This window comes from Arachis ipaensis, chromosome B05 (genome assembly GCF_000816755.2).
Source record: "Arachis ipaensis cultivar K30076 chromosome B05, Araip1.1, whole genome shotgun sequence".
NCBI lineage: Eukaryota > Viridiplantae > Streptophyta > Magnoliopsida > Fabales > Fabaceae > Arachis > Arachis ipaensis.
In genome coordinates, this window is record NC_029789.2 from 131,122,580 (window position 1) to 131,143,365 (window position 20,786).

The 20,786-nt window shown below is 35.6% G+C and overlaps 2 protein-coding genes, 2 long non-coding RNA genes and 1 pseudogene across 4 annotated transcripts; 3 read left to right on the forward strand and 2 right to left on the reverse strand.

Moving 5' to 3' along the window:
* LOC107644174 lies at nt 4,566-12,294 on the forward strand (annotated as a pseudogene).
* Nucleotides 6,165-7,461, reverse strand: LOC107641134 (transcriptional corepressor LEUNIG-like). Its single transcript, XM_021102795.1, has 5 exons — nt 7,022-7,461; nt 6,830-6,921; nt 6,575-6,656; nt 6,405-6,480; nt 6,165-6,286 (listed from the first exon to the last, which is right to left on the reverse strand). The coding sequence occupies exons 1-5, from the start codon at nt 7,316-7,318 to the stop codon at nt 6,189-6,191; spliced, it is 645 nt and encodes a 214-aa protein (XP_020958454.1). The 5' UTR covers nt 7,319-7,461; the 3' UTR covers nt 6,165-6,188.
* LOC110262542 lies at nt 7,524-15,838 on the reverse strand. The gene is made up of 3 exons (XR_002347203.1): nt 15,465-15,838; nt 14,222-14,232; nt 7,524-7,534 (listed from the first exon to the last, which is right to left on the reverse strand). It is a non-coding gene; the product is annotated as an uncharacterized LOC110262542 (long non-coding RNA).
* LOC110272124 (pentatricopeptide repeat-containing protein At1g62914, mitochondrial-like) lies at nt 16,604-19,599 on the forward strand (the record flags this gene model as incomplete). Its single annotated transcript, XM_021123972.1, has 3 exons — nt 16,604-16,825; nt 18,880-19,155; nt 19,291-19,599. Coding segments are annotated over exons 1-3 (807 nt in total), but the record flags the coding sequence as incomplete, so codon positions are not given.
* LOC107644180 lies at nt 19,600-20,538 on the forward strand. Its single transcript, XR_002347201.1, has 2 exons — nt 19,600-19,860; nt 20,310-20,538. It is a non-coding gene; the product is annotated as an uncharacterized LOC107644180 (long non-coding RNA).

Below are 20,786 nucleotides of genomic sequence, written 5' to 3' on the forward strand. Positions count from 1 at the left end.
TTTTTTGGGAAGGCAGATTCTGTGCCAGGCTATGAGATGGACTTTCTTTGATTGTTCTGTATCACCCCAAAGAAAGCTCCTGCATTTACGGTCAATGGCATTACAAGTAGACAAAGGTAATAGTGCAGTTTGCATAGTATAAAGAGGAATAGAAGAAAGGACAGATTTCACCAGAGTTGTTCTCCCAGCTAGCGACAAGGAAGAGGCTTTCCAAGAGTTGAGTCTGGAGTTAAGCTTGTTGATAATATCGTCATAAGTGTGCTTAGATACTTTGGAATGCAAAAGAGGAACTCCTAGGTACTTTCCAAGGTTATCCGTCCTTGCAAACTGGAGGGTTTCACTGATCTCAGTTCTGACTTGATTACCCACATTTTTGGAAAAATAGACCCGAGTCTTCTCATTATTAACTTTTTGCCCAGAACTGTCACAGAACGCCTTGAGACATCTCTTGATGATGTCAACTTGTTGGAGACTGGCTTCAGCAAAAAGAATAAGATCGTCCGCGAAGCACAAATGAGAAAGACTAGGACCATTTCTATTCAGTTTGATAGGTTTCCAGAAGCCATGGTCAACTGCAGCACTGATAAGCTATGAGAGACGCTCAATGCACAGAACGAAAATGTACGGTGAGATTGGGTCTCCTTGACGGATGCCTCTGGACGGCTTAAATTCATCCAACTCCTCCCCGTTCCACAGGACTCGCATCCTAGCCGTAGAAATGCATGCCATGATAAGGTTGGTAACCTGATCAGGAAACCCAATATCTTCAAGAGTCTCTTGCACAAAACTCCACTTCACTCTATCATATGCCTTTTCTAAATCAATTTTAATAGCCATCCAACCTCTCGGTCCTTTCTTAGTTCTCATGGAATGTATGACTTCCTGAGCAATAATAATATTATCCGAGCTATGCCTACCAGGAACAAAACTGCATTGTGTAGGCTTCACCAACTTTTCCATAAGGTTTCTAATACGGTTCGCTAAGACTTTAGTAACAACTTTATATGAGACGTTACACAGACTTATCGGTCTCATCTGCTTGAGGCTTGTGATAGGTTCCACTTTAGGAATAAGGGTGATAAGAGTCTCGTTAATCTCATGAATTCTCTGAGGTTCTGCATAGATGCATTGAATAAGGTTGCAAAGATCAGTCCCAACTCTATCCCACTGATTCTGATAGAAAACTGCTTGTAATCCATCTCTTCCAGGAGCTTTGAAGCTCCCCATAGCAAAAACGGCCTCTTTTATCTCCTGAACAGAGATACTTCCCCCTATTATGTTGCAGTCAGCCATACTTAAACAGGGAAAAGCATTATTAAGAACAAAGGGAACAACAGGTAGAGAGTCTGTGTAGAGGTCTGAGTAGAAAGAGAGAGCCATACTTTCGAGTGCATTTTTATCAGTAACTAGATTACCTCTAGAGTCCTGCAAAGAGTGGATTTTGTTTTTCCGTCTCCTCACCATAGTTGAACCATGAAAGTACCTGGTATTCCTATCACCAAACTCGATCCATTTGCATCTTGATTTCTGGTACCAAAGAATTTCTTCTTGTGTCAACACTTCCTCGTATTCCTTCCAAAGCTGCACTTGAAGATCCTCAAGGAAAGAGTTGCTGCCCTGTCTTAAGCTATTTGTGATTCCCTGAAGTCTCCGAAGAATTCTGCTTTTTCGTTTCCAAATGTCACCAAAAACATTATAGTTCCAGTTCTTCAGGGAGTTCTTGAAATTTGCCAGGCCTTCTGACCAAGAACTCTCCATACGCCAAGATTGATGAATCAGATTATTGAAATCAGGATGCAAAAGCCAAGCTGTAAGAAACCTGAAAGGCCTTCTCCCTCTATTCAGATCCGGACTCACAGCAAGGTTGAGACATAAAGGGGAGTGATCCGACTTGAGAAGAGGAAGGTGTTTGACATGCGCCTCAGGAAAGGTAAGTTGCCAATTAAGATTACTCAGACCTCTATCCAATCTTTCCACGAGATTTCCTCTCTTCCAAGTGAAAGGCCAGCCAATGAAGCCTAAGTCAATAAGGCCACAATCAGACACACATTCTTGAAAATCACTGCAAGCACCCGAATTCGCTCTATTAGATCCTCCTTGCCTTTCGTGATCATGGAGTAAGGCATTGAAGTCCCCCAAGAGGCACCAAGGGAAATTAATGTTATCGGCTAAGGATCGAATTTTGCTCCACAACGCTCTCCTATTAACCCGTTGCGGGCTCCCATAACAAGCTGAAAGCAACCAAAAATCAGAGTTGTTGCAAGAGACTTTAAGATGAACTAATTGATTATTATGTTCCAAAACACAAACATTCCAAATACTATCATCCCAAAGACACCATATGCCCCCAGAATGACCAGTAGCTTCCACAATAAAGGACCCATTCAATCCAATCTTATCCCTGATGATCTTTCCTTTAACACCGCTCACATGAGTTTCGAGCAAAATAATGAAACTAGCAAAGTATTCTTTACACATATCTCGAATAAGAGAGTGGAACGACTTACTCCCTGCTCCCCGACAATTCCAACAGATAATATTCATTAAAAAACAAAAATTAAAGAGGGGTCACAGAGGACCAAACTCACAACTGGGGAGATATCCCCTGCACCCGCATAGCATTACCCAAGGAAGAATTCCCATCTTTAGTCAAAATAGATTTCTTATCAGCACTGGCACTCACTGCCATGTTTGAAGATGACGCCACCCCGGTCCCTGGGTCAGGTGGCTTCAATATAGGGGTGGAGTTTTGGGTTTGAGTAAGAAAATTATTTTTTACCACATGTGCTTCAAGCAATGATGGGTTCCTTCTAGATATCTCAAAAGCCTCTCTCTGTTCACCCTGAAGATGCCTCATGTGTTCTAGCATCACCATCTCCATGGCTGCCATCTCTTGTTTCTTCTCTGCACGAGTCACCGTTTCGGGAAGCTTCTCTTTATGAGATTCAACAACGTTTCCCTTCTTTGGTTCTTTTGATTTAGGTGAGTCTTGATCCATGGATTTGGACTTCAGTGTGTTTCCTTTTTCAGTGGGCCTAGGCCCAGTTGCCACATGATTTTGTTTTCTAATTCCTTGTGGATTTTTGCTAGCTCCCTGTTTGAGAACTTTCTTATATATGGGTTGGGATTTTCCAAAAGAATTTTGGGCCTTAGCTACATAGAGCCCATCTTGTGATGAAGGAGCTTGCTTATCCATCTCTTCTTGCATGTCATGCATGTTTGTGCCACCTGGTTCCTCTTCATAGAGGATATTATAGCGAGAGCCACTCCCCTCCTCATGATTCACATGATCCACAATAATATCATCACCGCCAGATATTCCGCCTTTAACATTTGAATGGACCGTTCCTCCCTTTCCGTACGTGATTGGTGTTTTTTTCTTCCTGATTTGCCTCCGCACCAACATTGCCCGATCTTCATGTTGCCTTCCGGATTCCACCGACTTGCTTATTTGGTCACTAGTATCTCCACTTTTCTTATTGGTTCCTTGTTGATCCCCGTTGCACTCCGATCCATGGTGCTCAGCGGATTCCACCACTGTTTCACTACACTGGTCCATTCTATGCCCATATCGACCACACGAAAAGCAAATTTGGTAAAGTCCTTCATATTCAATATTCAATTCACTACCAAGTACCGATATACGTGGAACAAGTTTCTTAGCAAGATCGATTTTCACACATATCCGAACAAATCTTCCTCTTGAGTGAATGGAAGTATTACGATCAATTTTAAGCATATGGCCAATAGCCGATCCTACTCGCCATAAAAAACGGTGGTTATAAAGTTCAATTGGCAGATTTGGAATACGAACCCAAACCGCAATCTTCCTAACATGGTGCTCTGACTTCAAGAAGAAAGGTCTCCAGCGTTGCACAATGAGATAGTGTCCGGCAATCATCCAAGGTCCCTCCAAAAGCGCGTGTGAGTAGTCTTCCTCATCTGAAAAATGAACAAGAAAATAGTCACGATCCATATCGATAACATGTATCGTACCTTTCTTTACCCAATCTCTTTGGAGACCTTGCTCTAGGAATGCCAATCCCACACGCTTGCCTAAGACTTTTATGATAAGAGCATTCCGCCATGGTTTACACCAGTCCTCGAACTCTTCCTTCGATACCGGAATGGTGGGGCATGGATCAAAAGGCCTGTCTTCAAGATCGTCCTTATCGGTATCCTTATACCAACGATCTTCCGGATCTGAAGACTCTTCATCAATGTCATCCATATTCATGCTTTCCTCTTCAAGAACCATGCTTGGCGATTTAAGAAGAGAATCCTTGTAAGTGGCCTTTGGTTCATTCTCGACATCGGCATGCACAACGATATCCATGCAGTCACTAGATTGATTCAAGTCAACTTCTTCACGCGTCTTGACTTTTTTAGTGCTTCGTTCTTTCATATCTTCTTTCTGGGAGGAAACCAGCAGAGCCTTCTTTCATATCTCCTTTGAAAGTTGGAAGCCACCTTATTATGTTAAATAAGATAACAAAAGTAGAAACAATTAAACAAATAAGTAAATAACCTCGAACAAGCTTGATTCTACCCTCGCTCTTTTGGTGGTTGCAAGAATGTTGTCATTCTTCTCATTCTCACGAATCATGTTAAGGTATGCTCTTCAAATCCCAAATCCCTCCCCTTATTGTGTTTCCTATTCAGTTTTCCGTCTTTGCTTCCCTTCAACTTCATCCCTACACTCTCACTCTCACTCTCACTCTCAGCCCCAATCACGTGATGAAGCTGTTGATTCCTTCACTCGCATGCTCTCTATGCGTCGCCCTCCATCCATCATTCAATTCACCAAGATTTTGGGATCTCTTGCCAAGACCAACCATTTCTCCACCGCCATTTCCCTTTTTCAGCAATTGCAAGCCAAAGGAATCGCTCCCGACTTATTTACTTTGAGCATCGTAATTAATTGTTGTTGCGGCATGGGTCGTATGACGCTTGCTTTCTCTGTATTGGCCAAGATTTTCAGAATAGATTATCAACCTGATACGGTAACATTGAATACACTCGTTAAAGGCCTCTTTCTCTGTGGTAGTGTTGAAAAAGCAGTGCGGTTTCATGACAGAGTGCTGGCTCATGGATTTCACTTTAATCAAGTCACTTATGGGACCTTGATCAATGGGCTCTGTAAGACCGGACACACGTCAGCTGCTATTCAAGTGTTGAGAAAGATCCCATGGTATGGCGTTGCTCCTAATGTCTTCATGTACAGCGCAATTATTGATAGCCTCTGCAAGGATACACTTGTAAGTCAGGCTTTTCATTTATTCTCTGAAATGCTTGCTAAGGGAATTTCTCCCGATGTTATCACATACAGTTCTCTCATTTTTGGATTGTGTCTTGAGGGTCAATATAAGGAAGCCATTGATTTGTTAAGTGATATGATGCTTAGAAACATTACTCCAAATGTTCATACCTATAGTATTTTGATCGATGGGCTATGCAAGGAAGGAAAGATCAAAGATGCTAAGAGTGTATTGGCTGTAATGGCAAAACATGGTGTGAAACCAGATGTGGTTACTTATAACAGCTTAATGGATGGATATTGTTTGGTTAATCAGGTAAATAAGGCAAAATATATATTCAACACAATGGCCCAAAGTAGAGTGTCACCCAATGTTCAAAGTTACAGTATCATGATTAATGGCTTGTGCAAAAGTAAAAGGGTCGATGAAGCCTTGAATCTCTTTGAAGAAATGCGTTGCAAGAACTTGGTTCCTAACACGGTAACTTACAATACTCTAGTTGATGGCTTAGGAAAATCAAGGAGAATACTTTGTGCTTTGGAGCTTCTTGAAAAGATGCATGATTGGGGTCAACCTGCTGATATAGTCACTTACAGTTCTTTGCTGGATGCTTTGTTCAATATCAAACAACATGACAAGGCACTTATGTTATTCAATCAAATGAAAGAGAGTGGCATTGATCCAAATATATATACATACAACATACTTATAGATGGCCTGTGCAAAAGTGGAAGACTTACTTTAATAATGATGGTATAAGGTTAGGGTAGTAACCATAGATTTATACCCTATAAGTGTTGATATAAGGTTAGGTGGGTACATTATCTCATGTTTGGCAAATAATACTACAGCACACCACAATTCTGAAGGTTGCATGATATGATATCATGTTAAAGGAAGAAAAACAATATCCACAAGAAGAAGTAACATTCAGCAAAACAATAATAACAATAAACTAAATACAAAAAGATTACTCACTGTGAGTGGCCATCCCTTCAAAGTCAAATTGTTACTACCTTGATTTGGTCCTGAGAGAAGAAAATAATTCTTTTACATCATTTTCTTTATGCAAGGATAGTGAAAAAGACTGATGCATGATTGGATGGACTAGATGGAAATCACATCAACTAGAGAATGGAAGAATACCAGGAATTCCCATCAATGATCCTTCAGCACCCGCAGCTCTAGGGTTCAGTACAGGATTAATCTCACTCTTTATATCCTGATTTCAAGTAGTTAGTCAGGGAAAAACAGATAAGGAAAAAGTAGTAATAATAACAACAAGTAATGAGATCACTCAATGAACAAGGACATACTGGAGTAGACCCTGCTAATTGCTGACTACGAGCTTGAACTTGTGGAGGCATGCCAGCCGCAGTAGCACCATGCAAAACTTGCCTGCAATCGAGCAATTTGGCGCCAACAAAGTCAACACTTGTAGCTATACAAAATGCCAGATACCAAGAGACTTAAACACCAAATAACTCTCCCTTCATAATGAGCACAGGACTGACTTTAAATAAGCAATAAAATCACAGTTTATAAACAAAAATAATAACATTAATAATCACCCTGAAGGCTGGCCAGTAGCAGCAGCTGACTTCAAAATTGAGGCATGATTAGGATCCAAAATTTGACCCATGTTCTCACCACCGAATCTTTGCTGTACAAAATACCAAAAGAAAGAAATGAATATATGGCTCATAAGTTTATAGAACAGCAGATGCATCATCCTATAGTCAGATGTTGAGAACATCAACTACCTTCATTGCTGCTTCATCCAAAGAATCTCTCTTTAGCCTCTCCTCATACATCTTTGTTGCTAGTGCATTGGCAGTTCCCTGGTTCCCAACTAACCCATTCGTATTGCCGTTTATGAGATTAGCCCTGTCCCTACCTTGCTGTTGTTGTGGCGGTGGTTGCTGCTGCTGCTGCGGTTGTGGCTGAGGTGGCTGCTGTTGTTGCTGTTGCTGCGGCTGCTGCTGCTGTTGTTGTTGTTGCTGCTGCTGCTGCTGCTGATGCTGCTGCTGCTGCTGCTGCTGGAATTGACATATAATCATAGTCGACGCATTGCCTTAATTTGTTGTTGTTAGGTGTATTGTGTTTCTGTAGTGTCTCTGCAACGGCTTTGATTGGTTCTTGTAATGCTTTTTCACTCATCTCGATGGCTTATTAGGCGAAATTAGTAAGTTACGATTGAGCCATTGACCTAATAAAATCATAAATACTATTCTTTTTTATTTTTTGAAAGTGACACAATTACTAATACTATTTTTCTGAGCTTTTTTAGGGTGAAACGTAGTTATTAATCTTTTCGCTACGGTCATCAGCATAAAGACGAATAATTTGGTCACAAAATATTTTTCATGTCTAAGGTAGAATTTTAAACTACTGAGTTTATAGTAGTTTGGTCATAAAGACAAATAATTTGGTCATCAGAATAAACTGTTGTTTATTGGTATTGCTAAAAATGTTTTTCCTTTCATGGATGTTGGCCCTCAAACACAAATTGTTAAAATGCATTAAGCATTCGGTACTAACATCTTCACGAATTGTTTTTCCTTTTTCTCAATGAGTTTGATAACTATTTAAACACTTTTCTCTTCTTCAGCTGTTATATAATGCTCTCTGGATGAAATTATACCCCTGTAATTTTGAAAAACTCAAACTTTGGTATAGAATTGCCATTTAATAAAGGCACCTATTCCAATAAAGATATAAAAAATATCTCATGAAAATATTTGATTAAATTTTGACTTATTTCTTTAGCCATACTTTAAATAAAGATAACAATTGTATAACATACTAAAATCAAATCTTACAATCCACTATCCAATAGCTAAACAGAAGCATCATTACATGAAGATAATTTAAAATCTTCATTAGAGTATCCACCTTTAATAAAAGCATGAACAATCAAAATAATCCCTTCAACACCATAGTGAACATTCTTTATTTGTACATTCATCTTTTCAAATATCACGTTCTTAATTCTGAGTTATTTTAATATGTGCACTCTTGAATGTTTTCTGAATTTAAGCAAAAGGATAATAAATCTTTTTCCTGATTTGATCAAAATAAATTCTCACAAAAAGAATAAGAATGTTACCTGCAAATGTTTATATTTCTTGTGGCAAGGTGGTATTATAAGACCACGAGGAAAATTTTCCTTGTTTTTCAATCACAAGACTGTGATATCTACTAGCTAAGAAGGACTAAAAATGATAACAGGACAATGAGGCTAAAAGAATGCACAACTCAAAAAGTTTTATGAGTAAAGAGAATGCAGTGGCTATATTGATGGCTAATTAAACTAATGCTAGTGAAAATAGAAAAATACAAACAAATCATAAAACAACAATGAATTTTGTAAATAAAACCAGTAAATTCTTACTTTGATAATCCGGCAAATAATCTATCTTTTTTTTCGTATGATCGTATCATAATACCCCAAAGAACTCACATAATAATTAGTCTAGTTAAGAGAAATACATCATAAAAATTTATTAATAACCATGGTTGAATATTATACCATTCTCAATATATTAATTGACCTTGAACAAGCTAAAGGACAAGAGATTGCAAAATTACAAAACAGTTTAGAAGAAATGCAGGGAGAGCAAGATAAAGCCCAGGCTACAATTATAATAGCAAAGCAACAAAACTAGCAATTGAGCAAGTACTATAGTAGTTAAAGAGGTTCATGTTATAGACAACAATAAGGTAAGGTTACTAAAATGAGAAGCTCGAGGTCACTTTTTGTTTTTGATATTGGAGTGATAATGGTGATTTTTTTTCTTAAAATGTGGATTGTTGAAGTATTATTCTTAGATGTGGAACCATTTAATTAGAGAAATAAAAATCAGACCGTTCCAACTGTTAGAGGTATAAAAATCGGACCGTCCGATTTGTAGAGGTACAGAAATTGGACTGTTCGATTTGTGTTAAAAAATTAAAAAAATTTGAAATACAAAAGTTACAAATTAGACTCTCCGATTTGTATATTTTTACAATTTAAAAAAAATAAAAATTACAATATTAGAGTATATCACTACTTTTATTTTCATATAAAAAAGGTCGTTAAAAGGTAGGTCTATATTTCTATCTTAAAATAGTACATTTTACTGTCAAAAGTAAAACATGAAAACAAAAGACTTTAGCTAGGAGTTCAATACATTTTGCACATTAACCAAAAAGTTATGTGAGATTTTTAAATAGTACAATTCAAAAAAAAAGGAGTGTATTTCTAATTTACCCGTTTGTTTCGATACGAAATTTAAATTATAAAAAATAGAAAAAATGTAAGAAATAAAATTTATAAAATGATTTTTCATAGAATAGAATTAATGATTATTTGCAAAAGAATAGAAAATTCCTCATCTAGCAAACATTAGACTCGTTAGTTTTAAGATAGCAAATGCTAATAACACATTGTTTTTGAGAAATATGAGAAAAAAAAAATGTAGAGAAAAAATAGATGAAAAATTAAATTTTTTGTTATTTGGTTTAAAAAATGTAGTATATAAAATTGTTCCTAAGGTTTAAAAACTAGAAGTTTAAAATTGTCCTTTTTACTTAAATATTAAAATTTTAGACTAAATCACTCGCATGCTCTCTATGCGTCGCCCTCCGTCCATCATCCAATTCACCAAGATTTTGGGATCTCTTGCCAAGACCAACCATTTTCCCACCGCCATTTCCCTATTTCAGCAATTGCAAGCCAGAGGAATCGCTCCCGACTTATTTACTTTGAGCATTGTAATTAATTGTTGTTGCGGCATGGGTCGTATGACGCTTGCTTTTTCTGTATTGGCCAAGATTTTCAGAATGGATTATCAACCTGATACGGTAACATTGACAACAATCCTGAAAGGTCTCTATCTCTGTGGTAGTGTTGAAAAAGCAGTACGCTTCCATGACAGAGTGCTGGCTCATGGATTTCAGTTTAATCAAGTCACTTATGGGACGTTGATCAATGGGCTCTGTAAGACCGGACACACGTCAGCTGCTATTCAAGTGTTGAGAAAGATCCCACGGTATGGCATTGCTCCTGATGTCCTCATGTACAGCGCAATTATTGATAGCCTCTGCAAGGATACACTTGTAAGTCAGGCTTTTCATTTATATTCTGAAATGCTTGCTAAGGGAATTTCTCCCGATGTTATCACATACAGTTCTCTCATTTTTGGATTGTGTCTTGTGGGTCAATATAAGGAAGCCATTGATTTGTTAAGTGATATGGTACCTAGAAACATTACTCCAGATGTTCGTACCTATAGTATTTTGATCGATGGGCTATGCAAGGAAGGAAAGATCAAAGATGCTAAGAATGTGTTGGCTGTGATGACAAAACATGGTGTGAAACCAGATGTGGTTACTTATAACAGCTTAATGGACGGATATTGTTTGGTTAATCAGGTAAATAAGGCAAAATATACATTCAACACAATGGCCGAGAATAGTGTTTCCTAATGTTCGGACTTACAATATCATGATTGATGGCTTTTGCAAAAGTAAAATGATCGATGAGGCCTTGAATCTCTTCGAAGAGATGCATCGTGAGAACTTGGTTCCTGACACGGTAACTTACAATACTCTAATTGATGGCTTGGGAAAATCAAGGAGAATCCTTCGTGCCTTGGAGCTTCTTGAAAAGATGCATGATCGAGGTCAACCCGCTAATATAGTCACTTACAATTCTTTGATGGATGCTTTGTTCAATATCAAACAACATGACAAGGCACTTATGTTATTCAATCAAATGAAAGAGAGTGGCATTAATCCGAATATATATACATACACCATACTTATAGATGGCCTGTGCAAAAGTGGATGGCTTAAAAATGCAAAAGAGATTTTTCAAGATCTTTCCATTGAAGGCTATCACCTAAACACAAGGATATACAATGTTATGATAAAGGGGCTCTGCAAAGAGAGCCTACTTGATGAAGCATTGGCCTTAAAGTTGGAAATGGAAGACAATGGTTGCTCTCCGGATGCCGTAACTTACGAAATAACTATTCGTGCTCTGTTGGAAAAAGGTGAAAATGATCAAGCGCTGAAACATCTTCATGAAATGATTGCTAGAGGCTTATTGAAAAGACACCAAGGAGGAATAAATCAACTCAAATTAATAAATTTTCTGTTGTCAAAATTTGTACAGAACTTGGTAAATTTTATATCTATTGGGTTGGAGGATTTGGGAAATGCCATGAACTCACTATCACCTTGATTTTGGTTATCTCACTGTTATTGAATTAATTTTGAACTTGTGTTGTTGGCTGATTTTTTAGTCTTTGTTACCAAGGCTATCATGCATCCTGTTTCGGCGGATATTCCTAGTTGTAACTGGTGGCTTAATGCTTACGATTTCTTGATAGTAATTAAGAGCTCATGATTGGTCTGATGAGCAACTGTGTTTTATTTGACTGAATCTTCTTAGAATTCTTCTAGAAGGTATGCAGTGGCAAGATTATGACATAGATGTATGATTTTCACTGCCATCTTTGAAACAAATACATCTACTAAATGCATGACCCCACTTTTTTTGTTGACAATTTCAACATTTTTGTTATTTTTTAAAATCTGATCATAGGTGAAGAAACCTGTATACCAAGTCTGTGATTACACTTGATGTTTCAAATAAAAAAGGCTGTGCAAGAAGGAATTTGGCTAGTTTGGTTCAAATATGAATTATCTTAAAACCTTTGTTCATTTTCATAATTAATGGTACTCGGCTTTAATTCTTAGAAATCAATTGAAAATATGTACATTATGTTCATTTCCATAATTAATGTACAGTTGTAATTAATGTTATCTTAAAACCCTTGTTCATTTTTGGAACTAATGTTATTCTCAGTTAATGCTTAATTGAATTATTTCATTATTTCTTATTGAAAAATCCTATATAGGGATTATTACATTGTTCTTGTTTAAAATCATGTTGAAAAGCTTTTATTATTAAAACATGGTTTGGAGTTTTGTTGTCTGTTATCAGCTACACCTGTCATGAAAGATTTGGTGATTCTAGTGCCAAATACAACTATTTCTACACCTATTTCTTTGGTATTTTCTAAATCTTCTCTGCACTGTGATGAGTGGGGTTAGAATAAAGAATTAAAAGTGAAACAATGTTGTACAGATTGAAATTGCATTTGTTCTTGTAGAATATTTTTGAATGCTAATACAATTTCTTTTGCGATCAAAAGTTGAACTATTATATAGCCTCACTACTTAAGTGCTGATTAACTTATTCTATAAAACTGATATTGACCTTGTATTGGTGGTTGAGTATTTGGATTCTTGTCATGGACATCATCTTTGTTCCATGCTTACTGATTGCTAGGTGCACTCAAGCATGTTAAGTTGAAGCAAGGCACAGATAATATTGAAGATCTCTAGTATGAATTTTCCTTTATACATAATTGCGACTTGATTTAATATTTTGTCAGCTTATTTGGTTTCTAGTTGAACCCACCATTCAGTTATAAGCTTCAAATTCAGTTTTAGATGGAAGTGAATAATAGCTACTTTCACAAAAACCACTCTTCAGATTAGACTAATAAACATAAAATGAATTGATCTCAAACAAGATAGAATATGGTTAATGCTGCTATAAACTTCGAGGAATCAATCTTAGCATCATAATGAAATTAGGTTGTTCATGTACTATTTATTGTGTGGTATATACTGCACAAATCAATTTATGGATTTAATTTCTTTAAAATTTCCCTTTTGTGACTTGTGACTGGATGATAGTCTTAAGTACTGCAGAGATCCAAATTTACTGAAATAATGGCGGTGTTGAAGGCATTGCAGAAGCAGATCGGTGGTTCTCAAGTGTCGAGAACCAGAGACCTGGTAGGCATGTAAAGCCTCAATCATCAAGCACTGCTGCAGACTTCAGTAGGAGATTTGGTTGTGCATTGTGATTATGAATAGAATATCTATCAATAACCAAGGCAAGACCATTGGAGTTTCCAAGAACTACTAATGCATTGTTGATCTTGAAAAGATATGAACTTCAAAGTCTTGGAAAGAGTTGCATTATTTTCTTCTTTCTTTTACTCTTAAACCAAACTCTAGTGAGAAAAATTGTTCTAAACAAAAATGTCATTTCTATAATTCTATGGAAAGTTATAATATATACCAGAGCTGATTCAAGTTCTAACCAGAATGAATCAAAACTAAGCATAATTTACACACAAACTATCATTTTTCTTTCAAGAACCTCTCTAACCCTGACAGGTTTTGGAAGGAATAGCTCTTTGCAATTGAATGCTATAGAAGGTAGCATTTCAAGGGCCAATACCAAATTGTTGTTCTTCTTTGCATGCTCTGCTACTTCATTGTCTAGGGAGGCTTTAGTAATTTTAGTGATGAAAATGAATAGAATCACTGAAAAAAAATGGTTTAGTTTTGAGTTATATGAGAGAAAAAGAAACTTCACAACAATAAAGGATGAATTTTAATTTGGTTATGTAACTACTTATTGGTAGATATGTGCATGAAGAAGAGAAAGGACAAAACAATATAGATGAATATAATCAACTGATATTTCAATTTCTTATCGTCTCAAGAAGTTACACCATGAATATTGAAGGAGAAATGTTATGTTTCTTTAGGTGTGTGTTTTTATTTTATAGGATAAAGTATATTTTTTGAAAAATTAGTCGTTAGGGATAAATTTGATGTAAATCGAAAACTTTTAGATAAAAAAATTGAAACAAAATAAAATCTAAAGGTATTTTTAAAATTTTTAATAAATTTCAAAGACAAAAAATTTATACTTTTCCCTATTTTATATATTTTTTACTCTGACTTTCATTGCATGCCAATATTTCAAGGTCTTAAAAATTTATATTAATGTAACAAAAGAAGGGTTCTTACCATTTGAAAAAAAGAAATGGCAGGGTAGTGGGTTAATTTAACCCTTTATATTTTTTTAAAATGATCAATATTACATCTCTTCAATCTTCATCACTTTTAGAAATGTGATTCCCATTATTATATGAGACGAACTCCTATCTCATAAGTCATAATCAACTGCATAGCTACAATTGAATGTCACTATGAACATCTTTTAGTTGCAGTTAATATAGTATTCCAAAATTAATTTATATGACAAAGATAACCAATTTTGAATATTATATTGTACACAATTAAAAAGTATTATATCACATAGTTGAAAATGAAATTCAACTGTACATACGGAGACTAAATTTTAGGGAAAAAATAATTTTGTAATATTGAAAAGACTGAACTGAATATTTTAGGAGGCTAAACTAACATTTCTATGTAATTTATAAAAGAAAATTGAATATGAGACTCCTCTTTCCTTTCTTTATATGAGACTCCATCTTTCTGTACACATCAACTTTATAGTAACGGATATTAGAAAAAGTTTGATTCGGATCATAGTCGTGTTTCTAAATATAAGAAACTTAGTTTAAAAATCGCTTATCCAACTAATTTTAGGAATCAAACGAGTATTACTTCAAAAATTACGAATACCAACAGTTACACTGGAGAAGGAAATTTTGGACAAATAATTGCTCCTATTTTGGTTGAATATGCATTTAAGGGATAAAATCATGATGCCATGCACAACTTGAATTGGTAACTCCTTATAAAACGGAGAGTGAAAGAATTATTAGATTAAAATCAACATAAATTTTCTGGTATTTCAAAGCTTAGTAACAAAAGTACCAAAGATAAAAACAAGAATAAGTATATAAAATTAAGTGACCAAAGAATGGTATTTAAACCGTGATACATACCAGGAAAGACCAATGTGTGATTTTTGGATAAAATATTAGTTGAAAGTGTATGTTTGACAATAATTCAAATTGATTAGCACATTATTGATATAGATATCATAAGCAGTTTAAGCATTTGGAGGATGAATCAAGATACTAAGCCAAATGCACAAAAAGTAGAGATAACTAGCATTTTTATACAGATATTGTGATTTGTGATGATATATTTTAATCGTATTTTGCTGAGTGAAGTCTTAAAGTAATTTTTCTATTAGTTGTGTGTACTAAAATAGTTTATAAAATTTTAATTGTACTAATTAATTATGTGAAATTAAGAAAAGTGCATTATATTAATTTCTAACGATGTAATGAGCTACTTGATGGAAAAAAAACGAAAAGACTAATGTAGTGCATATTTGTTATTCTCAAAGACCTAATGAATGCCAACCATGCTAGGGAACCAACTCTATATAAGCCAAGAATCAACCAATTGGTAAATCAGAGGCACCGGTGGCTTTAACCGGATGTTGCTACTGATAGGCACACGGATGTTTCTTTTTCTTGTAAATTGGATGGTTTTGGATATGATTTCTATGTTTCATGTGTTACGCATTAATAAAACATAATTAATTATATAGAACCAACTAATTAATGATCAAAGAATCTGTTCCGTGATTCTCTCCTATCATTAGCGTATCTTCCCTCATGTTTTGAATGTGGTCAACAATAATTTAAAAAAAAATTAAATTATAAATTAATAAAACTAATTATAATTAATTATGTTGTTCCATTCTTGGCTGATTATTAGTTGGTTCCATATACTTTTCCAATGAATGCAATTAAAATCTCATAAACTATTTAATACATGTAACCAATTTAAAGGATCCTCTTAAAATTTAACTCAGTTTTATTTGTATAATACATGAAAATATTAATTTTTTATTTTTTTCAATTTAAAAAAAAAACAGAATAAAAATAATATAATTCTAAATACATGCCTATCACATTATATATTTACTTATATTAGTAAGACCTAGACTAATCAAAGTTATAAGGCAGATTATTAGAGAGGTTTGGCACGAACAGATTGATGGCTCAGCCATGTATATCCTAGCTCAAAAAATAAAGCGTTGTTGGCATAAGATTGTCAGATGGCAGCAAGAACACATATCTAATTCGAAGGTAGAGATTGATTTACTACAATTTGAATTAGAGGAACTTCGTTTAGCAGGAATTCATGGAGGCGACATCATTTCAGAAATAGAGGACAAACTTGAAAAAGCATTGCAAAACGAGAAATCTTATTAGAAAGATAAGTCTAGAGTCAAATGGCTCAAATTCGGTGATCAGAATACAGCTTTCTTCCATCAGAAATTTAGAAATCGAACCCGAAGAAATAGAATTTAGAAACTAACTGGCAGTGATAGTGAAGTGGCTACTTCAAATGCTGATATTGCTTCTGTGGCTGAATCTTATTTCAAGGACATCTTTTCCTCCACTTGTCATGAGAACCCTGAACCTGTGTTTACTGATTTTGAACCTAAGGTTACAACTCACATGAATCGTAGGCTTCAAAGACTAGTGACTATGGAGGAAGTGAAACGTGCAACATTTAGCATTCATCCTCAAAGTGCTCCAGGAGATGATGGTATGACAGCAAAATTTTTTCAAAGCTTTTGGAACATACTTAGTGGTGATGTGTTTCGAGCAGTTAAGAGCTTCTTTTCAGAGGGCAGAATTTTGAAGGGTTTTAACCACACTCAAATCTATCTTATTCCCAAGATTTCTGATGCTAAAGATATGACTCAGGTAAGACCAATAAGCCTATCTTCAGTCTTTTACAAGATTATCTCCAAAGTATTTGTACATAGACTTCAGGGTCTGATGAATAGACTAATTAGCCCAACGCAGAGTACTTTTATTAAAGGCAGATTAATCTCTGATAATATCTTAATTGCTCATGAGTGTATGCATTACTTGAAGAACAAAAAAATGGGACTCAAAAATAAAATGGCACTAAAATTAGATATGAGTAAGGCATATGATAGGGTGGAATGGCACTTTCTTTGGTTTATATTGGAGAAGTTTGGTTTTGACTCCCAGTGGATCATGTGGATTCGAGAATTAGTGACAACTGTTTCTTATTCTGTTATTGTGGAAGGACAAACTTATGGTTTCTTCAAACCAAATAGAGGTATTCGACAAGGAGATCCTCTATCTCCCTATCTTTTTCTTTTCTGTGCAGAAGGTCTCTCCTTCTTGCTACCCAAGGCAGAACAAAACAGACTAATTCAGGGTCTTCAGATACATAGTCGATGTCCCAAGGTCAACCACCTCCTCTTTGTTGATGATTCCATCTTATTCTGTAAGGCTAATTCTGAAGCATGTTCAAATATCCTGCATTTATTAAATTCTTATGAAAGCATCAGTGGCCAGAGGGTAAATCTTAATAAATCTGCTGTATTCTTTAGCTACAACACTCCCTCCACTACTCGTACACTACTGGCTAACTCTATGAATATTAATTATATTGGGGCTCAGGATAAATTCCTTGGTTTGCCTTCTACAGTCTCTAAATCGAAAAATGCTTCTTTTAGTATGATCAAAGAAAAGGTTCGGAAAAGAATCCAAGGGTGGAAGCGCAACCTTCTATCGTCAGGTGGTAGACACGTATTGCTTAATGCAGTGGGAGAAGCTATTCCTATTTATATATTGTCTTGCTTCAAGTTGCCTGATGGTTTAATTTCGAAAATTCACTCTCTACTTTCTCAGTTCTGGTGGGGACAAAAAGGTTCTGAAAGGCGGATGGCTTGGATTAGTTGGGATACTATGACTCGCCCATGAAAAGAAGGAGGCATTGGATTTAAAGGTCTCAGAATCCAAAATCTGGCGCTTTTAGGCAAACAGTTTTGGCGACTCGTAACACAGCCTACTTCCTTATTATCCAAAATCCTAAGAGGTAAATACTTTAGCAATGGTAATGCTATAACGGCAGAAATTGGAGTCTTACCTTCTTGGGGATGGAGGAGCATACTGGAAGGCCGAAAGATTGTTGAAAAATGTCTTAATTGGGCTGTGGGTATTGGATAGAATATCCAAACCTTTGAAGATCCTTGGCTGCCTCCTCCGTATCCTTTAATGATTTCTGACATGCCAAATAGACAGGCTATTTCTGAGTTGGTTCCAAGAGTTAAAGATCTAATTACTGAAGATAGGAATTGGAATCAGAATCTCATTTAAGAATTATTTCCCCAAGACGTTGCAAACAGGATTTTGTCAGTTAAAATTCAGCAGAGTAGGGACAAATTGCAATGGGATTTGAACAAATCCAAGCAATATGATACAGCTTCAGGTTATAGAATTGGGTATTTATTTTACCATCCGCCTCTGGAGCTTTGCCCTAATTATATGCAGCAGAAAAAGTCGTGAATTGATCTTTGAAAGTTGAACTTGCCTCACAAAATTAAGCTATTTATCTGAAAAGCTCTCCATGGCCGGCTTCCGATGCTTGCTCAGATTCATCACCGCATCCCATCTATATCACCAATATGCCCCTGCTGTCATGAAGCAACCGAAACAATCACTCATTGTTTGATCGATTGCTTTAGAATTAAAGATGTTTGGTCTCAGAGTTATCTTCGTGACTGTCTTCCCCCTCAGAGTCCTAATGACTTTTGGACATGGTGGACTGCATTAACAGAGATGCTTAACCCGTTGAAGAATGCTGACCGTAATCCTCAATTGCTTGCCATCATTTGCTGAAATTGCTGGAAAGCTCGCAACCAGTTGATTTTTGAAGGTTCTACTTCAATGCCGTCTGCCATTCTAGCAAGCTCTGTCAAGTTGCTCCGTGAAATTCAAAGAACTCCCATTCTCCCGATGTTATCACATACAGTTCTCTCATTTTTGGATTGTGTCTTGAGGGTCAATACAAGGAAGCCATTGATTTGTTAAGTGATATGGTGCTTAGAAACATTACTCCTAATGTTTATACCTATAATACTTTGATTGATGGACTATGCAAGGAAGGAAAGATCAAAGATGCTAAGAGTGTGTTGGCTGTAATGACAAAAGATGGTGTGAAACTAGATGTGGTTACTTATAACAGCTTAATGGATGGATATTGTTTGGTTAATGAGGTAAATAAGGCAAAATATGTATTCAACACACTGACCCAAAGTAGTGGGTCTCCTAACGTTTGCAGTTACAATATCATGATTAATGGCTTGTGAAAAAGTAAAATGGTTGATGACGCCTTAAATCTCTTTGAACAGATGCGTTCCAAGAACTTGGTTCCTAACACGATAACTTACAGTACTCTTATTGATGGCTTGGGAAAATCAAGGAGAATCCTTTGTGCCTTGGAGGTTCTTGAAAAGATGCATGATCGAGGTCAACCCGCTAATATAGTTACTTACAGTTCTTTGCTGGATGCTTTGTTCAATATGAAACAACCTGACAAGGCACTTATGTTATTCAATCAAATGAAAGAGAGTGGCATTGATCCAGATATATATACATATAACATACTTATAGATGGCCTGTACAAAAATGGAAGAATTAAAAAGGCAAAAGAGAATTTGAGGTTGCATTTTTTTAGAATATCTTTGAATGTTAGTACAATTTCTTTTGGTATCAAAAGTTGAACTATGATATAGCCTCGTTGCTGATTAACTTATTTTATCTAACTGATTTTGACCCTGATTTGGTGGTTGAGTATTTTGGATTCTTGACATGGATTTCATCTTTGTTCCACGAGTAATACCGATCTACCTTACTGATTTCTAGGTGCACTGAAGCATGTTAAGTTGCAGCATGGGGCAGACAAAAATTGAACTTCTCCAGTATGAATTTTCTTTATACTTGGATTTCAATTCGTCTTCTTCTTAATAAATTGAGACACTCGAATTAATATTTTCTAAGCTTATTTGGTTTCTAGTTGAACCCATACTCGTTGGATTTTAAGCTTCAAAATCAGTTTTAGATGGAAGTGACTAATAGTTGCTTTCACAAAAAATCGCTCTTCAGACTGCATTAGTAAACATAAATTAATTCATCTCAAACAAGATAGAATATGTTTGATGTTGCTATATACATTGAGGAATTAATCTTAGCATTATTAAATTAGGTTGTTCATATACTATTATTTTGTGGTGCATACTGCATAAATCAATTTTTAGACTTACTTTGATTAAAATTTCCTTTTTCACAAATAAGTACAGGAAATATTCATTTGATCTTGTGAAGGGTATAATCATGGTTTATTTTAATGCTGGTGTTGAAACCATTGCAGAAGCAAATCGGTGGTTCGCAAGTGCCACAAACCAGAGACAATGTAAGCATGAGAAGGCTCAATCCTGGAATATGTATCAATAACTAGGGTAAGACCAATACATTGTTGATGTTGAAAAGTTATGAACTGCAATGTATGGGAATGAACCATATCAAACGGATAAAATGTAGTCAATTTAATCTGATAAATGTATAATTGCATAAGAAATTTAATCTTTGATTATTATTTTCTTCTTACTTTTACTCTTAAACAAAATTCTATTATGAAAAATTGCTGAAAACAATGTCATTTCTATAATTCTATGGAAGGTTACATTACAAGATATATATATATATATATATATATAAGGGCTGATTCAAATAGCTTTTCACTTTAGACATTATTTTTGGATTCAAGCGTTAACCAGAATGCATCAAAATTGCACACACAGACTATCATTTTTCTTTCAAGAACCTCTCAATGGAACTATTCTACTAA